The sequence below is a fragment of the Musa acuminata genome, chromosome BXJ3-2 (genome assembly GCF_036884655.1).
Source record: "Musa acuminata AAA Group cultivar baxijiao chromosome BXJ3-2, Cavendish_Baxijiao_AAA, whole genome shotgun sequence".
NCBI classification, from domain to species: domain Eukaryota; kingdom Viridiplantae; phylum Streptophyta; class Magnoliopsida; order Zingiberales; family Musaceae; genus Musa; species Musa acuminata.
Genome location: NC_088350.1, coordinates 17,221,155 through 17,231,297, shown reverse-complemented (window position 1 = coordinate 17,231,297; position 10,143 = coordinate 17,221,155). Strand labels below are relative to the sequence as shown.

Sequence of the window (10,143 nt, the reverse complement as noted above, 5' to 3'; positions counted from 1 at the left end):
AACATGTCATGATCAAATCATGACATGACCTCAACATACTTCCCCCCCTTTGTCATCAATAAAAAGGAGAAGTTCCAACTCTTATGTGTTTAGAGAGATGAATTCAACTTATTGCATGAAAAACATAGTATCAAATTTTATCATCATGCAACCTAGCAATTAAAGATGTGTAAGTTTTAGCATGTTTGCTTTTCTTGAGATAGCAACTGTTTGCTTCTCTTTAGACTATAAGCTAGTAATTTTTACGATATGCAAGTTTTACTACATACAAGCTAGCTTTTCATCACAACATATAAGCACAAAAGCATAGAAAGATTCTTAAGTTTAATCATGGCAATTCAACACTTGCTTCTTGTGCAAGATTGCACTTTGCTTTTCTTTACGTGTTCTAACTAGCAAAAGCTAGCCAGCATTTGTCTTGAGCTAGCAATCTTTCTCCCCCTATGTCATTGCCGAAAAGAAGGAGAGGAACCAATGATTTAGACTTTTACAAAAAAGAAGGAGAGGAACCAATTTGCATCAATCATCACATGATACATACAAGACAACAATGCAAAGAAATCATGTCATGAAAGACATCAATTGTTAAATATGATATGATAATAGTCTCAAAATTTTGAATTTGCAATACATGTGATACATTGCGATACACTAAAAAATTTAATGCGATGCTTTTAAGGATATCAACCTATTTTTGATACAAAGCATGGCAAGAGCAATTATATTGTAAGTTTTCTAAGTTTTGCATTTTTTGCTTCTTTCGAGATAGCAATTCTTTGCTTCTCTTTATATTGCAAGATTTGCAATTCATCAGTAGTGTTCATGATAGCAAGTTCTTTCAATGAAATTATCGAGCTAGCAAATTTTCCTTCATTTGAAATATGCAGGCTAGTAAACTAACTCCCCTTTTATCATTATTGAAAGGAAGGGAGAAATCAATGGCTAAAAAATTTAATTATTATACAAGCCATATTATAAAATCATGTCATGATATCAAGAAAATTCAAGAAGGACATGATTCATTTGACAAATCTTTTTAATAGAGCAAAAGAATTATACAACCAAGGATCATGATTAAAATATATCAATATCATAGATCAAGTCATGATTCGTGATTCATTATAAAGCAAATTAATTTTCAATCATCACATAAGGCGTTTAAAGAATTTTTGAAACATAGGAGAATGATTAATTTAAACATGCAATGTATCAATCAAATTCAAGTCATGAATGCCAATACTTTCATATTGTGAGTATCAATTCATGAATACCAAAAGATATTATTTGTGATTCCAATTTTGCAAGATCAAGATTATGATTTAGATAAAACTCATTTAAGTCAAATCGTTAACTTGAAACTCATAATCAAGTTATCAAAATCAATTTCGAGATTCACAAAATATCATGAAATCATTAATCTCGATCAGATAAGAAAGATATTTTTTAAGTGATTCTTTTTCATCTAAGCATGTCTTAGTCTTTATATGCCAAATCAAGACAAGCATGAAAGTTCAAGACGTAAAGGCAAAATCTAATAAAACAACTCATCTAAGCAAGATTTTAAACAACTATTTTCAAGCCATATAAAGAGTAAGTCAAGGATTCAATTATCTCATGTCATGAATTCCAACAGGTATCTCAAATTATCAACATCACATTAAAAATATATTTCAAAAAGATATATCGATAAGTGATTCATTTGTATCATTTCATTCATTCGGAAGATTCTCCTCTTTGGTAAATAGATCTAGGAGAACAAAATGAATTAAGGGAGATGTAACATAATTGAAGCATTGAACATGATTCATATTTAAAATGTGTCTCATGTCATAAGTATGAATCAAGCATTTGTGAAATCCGAAATCATCCTCAAAGTCACATTCAATAAATTCATATATGACAAGCATAGATTCATTGAAAAGATGATAAGATAGAGGATCGCATTTCATTTTTATAAATTTTTATTCATGTGATTTGCTTCTTATAAGCATGCCTTTACCTTTAATAAAACAAGTGTCAACATTTAAGACGGAAAGGTAAAAAACAAATCATCAAGCATGATTCCATGATAACATCCTTTTAATATCTTGATATCCATCATCAAGTATAATTTTAAAAAGTATGTTCAAGAGAAATCATTAAGACCAAATGCATGATACACTCATTTATTTTTAAAATATTCATCATGTTTATTTTCATGAGATTCACAAGATTGATAAAATAAATTCATTAATCTCAATAGCTTAGAAAATTCATTTCCATTTCATTACAATTGATTTCATGTGAGGGTATTCAAGTCTTTTGTGAAAACATGTATCATCATTTAAAATCGAAACATAAGTTTCGTCATGAAGCTGTCAAGACCAAACACATCATGATATCACATCTATTATCAAAAGACTATCAAGAAATTCATACATAGATGTACATGCACTATGTCATCTTAATATGTCATGAGAATGTCATCTTAATTCGTCATAAAAATGATTAGATCAAAAACATGTTAATCTAAAATAAGAGTTTCAAATCAACTTTTACTTCAAAAACTCATGCATGACATAAAATCATCAAGATACACATGCATGGATTAATCCTAAGCATTATCACATGTCATATAATTATCATTCCTAATGTTGCATACATCATTCAACATTTCAAAACATAATATGCATGAAACCTTAGCAATATATTTTTCATGATCAAATTTTTAATTTTTCAATGATGCTAAAAAGAAAAACATGATATAATTTTTGAAAAATAATTTTTTATTTCCTATTCCTACTATCTAAATTAAGCACTCATGAAAAACTTCAAGTAACTTCAAAATTCAAGAGAGTTGAGTTACTTACCTTGTAGTCGAAGCCCATCAAAGCCCAATTCGCCATTTCACCTTTGGAAGTTCTTGATTCATCCTTGGTTGCCTTCCTCTTCTTTGGCCTCTTCCTCCGTTCAAGTTTATTATTTATTTTAGATTTTTATTTAATAAACTTATTAAGATTTAGTATTCAAAGTTCAAGTTCATCATTGTCCTTATCATTTGAGTCATCGCTCAAGTGGTATTCATTTGTCCGGAGTTTCAAATCCTTTCTATTCTTTACAAGGTGGTTCAAGTGCTCATCGGGTTCAAAATGTTCCAAAAGTGTCATTTTATAGGTCATTAATGACCCGATTAATTCTTCTAATGGAAAATCATTTAAATTTTTTATCTCTTGTATTACGATTATTTTAGGATCCCATCTTTTTGGATGGGATCTTAAGATCTTGCTTACGAGATCAAAATTAAAAAAATATTTACCAAGAACTCTTAGATTATTGACGACATCCGTGAAACGGGTGTACATGTCGCTTATAGTCTCGCTTGGTTACATTCAAAAAAACTCAAAATCATGTAATAAAATATTAACTTTTGAGTATTTGACTCTACTAGTTCCTTCCTGCATGATTTCAAGTGTTCGCCAAATATCAAAAGCCGGTTCGCACGTAGAAATCCGATTGAACTCATTTTTGTCCAAAGTGCAAAATAAGGCATTCATAGCCTTTTCGTTTAAAGAAAAATACTTCTTCTCCGAATCCGACCATTCGTTCATCGGTTTAGAAGGAAGTTGAAAATCATTTTCAATAATATTCCATAAATCTAAATTTATAGAAATCAAGAAAACTCTCATTCGAGTTTTCCAATAAGTGTAGTCCAATCCATTAAATAACGGTGGATGAACAACCGATAAGCCCTCTTGAAAGTCATGAAGACCTATTTCTCTCGGGTGTAAATCTGAAATGAAAAATACTAAGCTCTGATACCAATTGTTAGGATCGTAGTGGCACTAAGAGGGGGGGGGGGGAATTAGTGCAGCAGATTAAAACTTTAAGTTTGAAACCAAATTCGTAAATACGAGGAGATTTCGTTTCGATAGTAACTTGAGTAGATGAAAACCGAAAACTACAGTAGTGTGAATAACAATTTCAGGAAAGTAAGAAATCACACATTCAAGAAACACACCAATTTAAAGTGGTTCGGTCAAAATGACCTACATCCACTTGCGAAGCCTCCTTCGAAGAGGCTCACAACTTCCACTAGCAAATCACTTTGAAGGGGAAGGACAAATACCCCTCTTATAACCTTTTACAAGTGGTTTACACTCTTACAAATTTTCAAAGAGAAAGAAGGAGGTTAACACTCAAGCTATTGAAAATAAGACTTGCTAAAGACTTTGTTAAGGCTTTATCTCAATTTCTTACTCATCAAAAGGTTCTCTGCTGAGAATTGAGGGGTATTTATAGGCCCCAAGGGGATTCAAATTTAGGCTCCAAATTTTGAATTCTCTTGGGTTTTCGAGGCTGGCGGTACCACCGCCTGTAAGTGTTTGACACTGACAGTGTACTGACGGTGCCACCGGCCGACCTCTCAGGTTCTGGGCGGTGCCACCGCTCAGTCCAGCGGTGCCACCGCTCAGTTCTCGGGTTCTGGGTGGTGCCACCGCCTACACTATTTCATCTCATTGGTTGGGCTCCAAACTTGGCCTAAACCAGTCCGAATTCGGGCCTAATTAGCCCCTAACTGCGTTATAGGATTAACCCATAATCCTAACCCTAATTACATATAAACTACGAGCTTAAGAGATAGTCCTAAGCAAGTTTTTAACCGGCAACATCGAGTTTCCTTCCGGCGAGCTTTTCGGCGAACTTCTGATTGACTTCCGATACACCCTCGGATTTCTTCCGGTAGACTCCCAGCAGGCTCCCGGTCTTGTGGCGAGTTCTGTGAGTAGCCGAACCTTCTCAGTGATCTCCGCGAACCTCCGACGATCTCTCCGGCGGACTTTCGAAAACTTCAACAAGTCCCCGATTCCTTCTCGGTTGGTTCCGATAACATCTCCGACGAATCTTCGGACTCTCGAACACCCATCGAACTTGACTTTGGTAGACTTGCTTTATGTCTTCAAGCTATCATAGTTAATCCTGCATATGTAAAACAAAACTTCGATCGAGACAATTAATACAAAGCAATAATCAAGTTGTCCGGCATGTCATTGGTCCTATGACGCTTCGTCCGTTTCTTTGGCACTTTGTCCTCTCTTACGGTCTATTGCCCAATCAGTCAGTTGACTCTGCAACTCTGATATTTTGGCACAATACCCGCTCTTCTTGGCCCGATGCCCGAATCTATAGCACAAAACCTTCCGTCGATACGTCGACCGATCCACCAATCTTTTAACATGTTCCTCCGGCACAACATGATTTTTCTGCTTTAATTGTCTCATGCATCCTGCATTACTTAAAACGCAGATTAAATTATAAACACATATCAAGTAGTTTTATCATCAAAATACGAGATTCAACATTTCCTAATATATATATATATATATATATATATATATATATATATATATATATATATATATATATATATATATATATATATATATATATATATATATATATATATATATAAGTATTTTAAATTCTTTTTATGTAAAATTTTTTATCTCTTTATTTTACATATACTATTCTGTGATGTTATACTTGCTAAAAAAATATAAGATAAGGGACTTGTCATAAAATATATTCAATCGATGAATTTGAAATATTATAATATAACATGATACATGTTCATATGATTAAATTTATGAAGGATTATACTTATTTAGTGATCACTAACTATAGACCTTAGTGATCACTAATTATAGGTAAAGATATTAGTACCTCACCCAAGTGATTAGGTAGGAAAGTGAACACATCCAAACTCATGCAACACATATATAGATGATGACCTATGGGCATTTTGTACATATAAATTTAGACATATTATATTTATATTTTTTGTTAGATATTATAATTATATATAAGTGTCAAAAGTACTATATACAAGAGAAATTTTATCATTTTACTTGGTAAATTAGTATATTTTGATTTTAAGATTGTATATTTTTAGTGGTACTCATATAGATAGTAATAATGAAAATAAAGATATAATATCCTACTTTGATCATGTATTTACCGTATGAGTGAAATTAGGAATAAGGTGTTTCAAATATGACAAAAAAAAAAAAAAAGCTGTTCGGATCAGCTTTCTATGTGGGAATGACTATCAATTTCAGCACCGACACTTTACCGTAGACATGTTTGATCTATTTGATACTATTTTTAAACCCTCAAGAATTCTTGAAGTACATTTGGCTGCGTCCTAATCCAGTGATCAGTGTATATTTTGTTTGGGAACATATTTTAATCAATCATAAGGCAGAATAAATTTCATCGCAAATCGTTCAACAAGCGTTTTCCCTCGGCATCCTAAGAATTTAATCAACGTGAGTTCTTTATGTTTCGTATAGTAAGTTCAGGGAAATTGAAATTTCTTTATCTTTCGTATGAAAAGTGTAGGGAAATTGAATTTGTTGTATGAGTATATGTTGCACAAATGCAACACCAGAAGGGGAAAAAGAGCACAAATAGTAAAGGATGTCAAAACCGTTTACACCAGAAGGTGGTTGGTTCACTACATAGACAGAAACAATGATATCTGTGGATAAATCTTCTCATCTCTGTTTTCTTTGAGGCAACGAATCAGCTTGCAAGATTAAAATTCAGATCAAGCTTTCGGATTGTGTAATTCTAAGACAAGCTTTCAGATAGTCCCACTCATGCAATTAGTATTGTTTGTTAATAGTGATGTACTTTATCTTTTGCCCAAGCGTAGAACAGATTCAAGTTTGTCAAGTTTTCTGCATTGAGTGTATACCGTAAGTAGACTCACTCTGAGGAAGCAGGCATCAAAAGGTGCTCAAAGCATTCAAAAAATGTGTGTTGGATCCTACAATAACATGATTCCTTCATGATCCTAGCACCTCCAGGTCTCCATGGTGTTAGATTACCTCGTTGTGAAATTTTTTTGATGTTACATGTAGAGAAGCTGACACCTCTCCCACTGAACAATTCTCTTCTCATCACATCATCCTCACCCCTTTCTAGCTGTCTTCATCTCCCTCACTTTCTTTCAGCTCTTCAATCCTGTCAAGAACTTCTTCCAACTCCCATCTTTTTTCCACATTTGCTTCACAACAAGCCAACCCAACTTTCAACAGCTTGATCATCTCTTCTCCGCTCTTCCTCGTCGCCCTCATCTCGCGGTCGAGCACCTTATCGATCCATTCTTCTTCCGCGACGGTGTTCACCCAACCTGCCAAGTTGACGGCTTCTTTGTCCTGCGACGGATCGATCATGGAGATCCGACCTGTTAGGATCTCTAGTATCAGTGTTCCCAAACTCCAAATGTCGCTTTTCTTTGATGTCTTGCCGTGTTGCTTGCACTCGGGGGACTTGTATGCCACCATGGATTGTGCGGCTTTAGCTTGGTTCGTTACAGGTACGAGGGCGTAGTCAGTGAGAAGTGGCTCAAAAGAGTCACTTAGAAGAACATTGGAGGATTTGAGATGACCATGGGGTACGCTTAGCATTTGGAGCTCTTCGTAGAGGTAATTTAGTCCCTTGGCGATTCCTTTGACGACCTTTAGGCGAGTGGCCCAATCGAGTGCCGGTACTTTCGCGGCACGAAAACCTGAACAATAATAAACCACATGAAATTAGCATATATATATATATATATATATATATATATATATATAATATATGTTAATTAGCTTAATTATTATAGACTTTGTCATAGGTCTCTATAAGATTTATTACACCAATCTTCTATTAAGTAAACTTTTAATAGAAGATTAGATCAGTAGTGCTGGTGGGACGTAGCATAGCATCGTGCATGACCTACCTGGTGGTGTCCTTATGATACTCGACACTAGATAGCATAAATTTATCCTCTAAACTTAAGCTAACTCTTACCAACTATTTGTCCATCTGATGAGATAATTGACCCACTGACTTGTTAAGCTATAATCATTTGGGAGCTTAATCAACTTACTCCAAATATTTACCCTCTATACATTCATCGTTTCACTTCTAATATAGGCCTAAATTGGTAAGAAACTGATCCTATTCACTCTCCACTGATGCTAAATAGCAAGTATATTGTTCACTGAGCAAGCTTCCGCAGGGAATGATCAATGGCTTACCATGGAGTGCGGCGGCCAGGCTCCTCCTGGGGACGTAGTCCGCCACCAGCAGCTTCTCGTCCTTCCTGTAGTAATAAGCCACCAATGGCAGCAAATTGGGGTGCGACAGTCTCCCCATCCTCCTCATGTGCTCCTCGAAATCCTCCTTCCCCACCCGATTCATGTCCCTGAACCTCTTCACCACCACCGACCGGCCACTCAACAACGCCGCCTTGTAGGAGCACCCAAACCTCCCCGTCCCGAGCACCTCCGCCGAAGACTTGAGCAGGTCCTGCAGCGCGAACCTCTCCCGCCCCTCCCGCACGAACACCAGCCTCCCTTGCTCGTGCTCCTTCGCCGGCTTCCTGCTGCTCCCGTCGCTGTCGTATCCCGCCGCCCCCGACTCCAGCTTTTCCTCCTTCGGTGACGACGCAAATTTCGTGTCCTTCGATGGCTTCTTCGGTGACTGCACCTGCTCCAGTCGCTCGTGCTCCATCTGCCGTTGTTGTGGCAGCAGGAGCACCACCGCCACGATTCCTGAGACTATGAAGACGACTGTGGCCACCGTGACTGCGAGTTTTTGGTTCGATAGACTCTCCGACGGCAGCGGTTTGCATGGCACTCCAATAGGATCACCGCAGAGAGCCTTGTTGCCTGCAGCGACGATGGTGGTCGCTGGCCAAATGTTGAAGCTGAAAGGACATCACATGGAAAGGGCATCACATGGAAAGGGCAGCAAATGCTCACCTGCGAACAGACCTGCGTCCATCGTTCTGAAGCCATCGGGAATCCGCCCCTCCAAGTAGTTGTTCGACATGTTCACCAGCTTCAGTGACTTCAGCTGCAGGTCCGGAATGGGGCCGCTGAACCTGTTGTTGTCCAGCCTCAGCTCGAGAAGCTTGGGCAGTTGGGCGATCGACGTCGGGATCGGGCCCGAGAAACCATTGCTGGAGAGATGAAGCTTCTTGAGCCAGCTCATGCCGGCGAAGGCGTCGTCCGAGATCGCACCGGAGAACTTGTTCATCGACAGGTATAACGTCCGCAGACTATTGAACTTCTCGACCACCGGCAACGGCCCCTCCAAGTCGTTCTTCATGAAGCTGAGGGTGCGAAGCCCCGGCAAGCTCTGGAGGAGATTGATGCGGGTCAACGAGCCGGAGAGTCTCATGTCCTCGAGGCGCAGCCCGGAGACGCTGCCGTCGTCGTGGCAGACGACGCCGGCCCAGTTCGAGACGTTCTTGTTGCAGGGGGCGGAGCCCGCGGCCCAGCTGTTGAGGGAGCCCGCAGGGTCGGATACGGTAGCCTTGAACCGGAGGAGGACAACGGAATCCAACGAGCTGGCGACGCGGAGGGACGCAGCGACGAGGAGCAGGGCAGCGAAGAGCGGTGGAGAGGGCCGATCGCCGGCCATGGAGCTCCCACGCCGCCCGTCGTGGCCGATGCTACAGGCGGAGTGTCAGGGGGGGAAGGGGAGGGATGGCATGCTTTGTGGCAGATGATGGTGGTATGGGGCGGAGGAGAGGAGGAGGGATGGGATTTGATGACATAGTTTTGACGGATGGTGGTGAAGGAGGAGGACTAAGAATAGGGGGGGACGGGGGTGGGGTGGGTGGGGGGGGGAGGGGAGGGGGGAGTGAGGCTGGAGAGGAGGAGGAGGTGGTGGCGAAGACGACACAGGTGAGGTTGACGGAGTCGTACGTCCTCTCGAAGTTTTCACTGGACTTTGAGCTGTTAATAGAGAGATAAAAGCGTTGCCTTCCATTTCCATCTACCCCCATGTCTCACTGCCATCTGGAATCCGAGTCAATGGCTGGTCAACATGTTAGATTTATGAGTTGATTCAAATAAATCTCAAATTATTAATATCAAGAATTAAGATTCATTTGGGTGAATCAAAAAAAGAATATTTCATATAAAATACATCTCATTATTAAAACAAATCATATGAAAAGGAATCCAAAATCATCATCAAAATAATTTTTTGAAAAATTCAATAAAAGCAACATAGATTCCTATAAGATTAAAGATAGCTCAAGTTCTTTTAAACAAATGATTTGATTTATCATTTTGATTCCAATGATAATACATTTTCCTTGCC

At 38.4% G+C, this 10,143-nt stretch overlaps 1 protein-coding gene across 1 annotated transcript; it reads right to left on the bottom strand.

The window, feature by feature from the left end:
* Positions 1 to 6,962: 6,962 nt before the first annotated feature.
* Positions 6,963 to 9,456, bottom strand: LOC103968416 (pollen receptor-like kinase 1). The gene is made up of 3 exons (XM_009381632.3): positions 8,793 to 9,456; positions 8,067 to 8,699; positions 6,963 to 7,552 (listed from the first exon to the last, which is right to left on the bottom strand). The coding sequence occupies exons 1-3, from the start codon at positions 9,454 to 9,456 to the stop codon at positions 6,963 to 6,965; spliced, it is 1,887 nt and encodes a 628-aa protein (XP_009379907.2).
* Between the last annotated feature and the right edge of the window lie 687 nt (positions 9,457 to 10,143).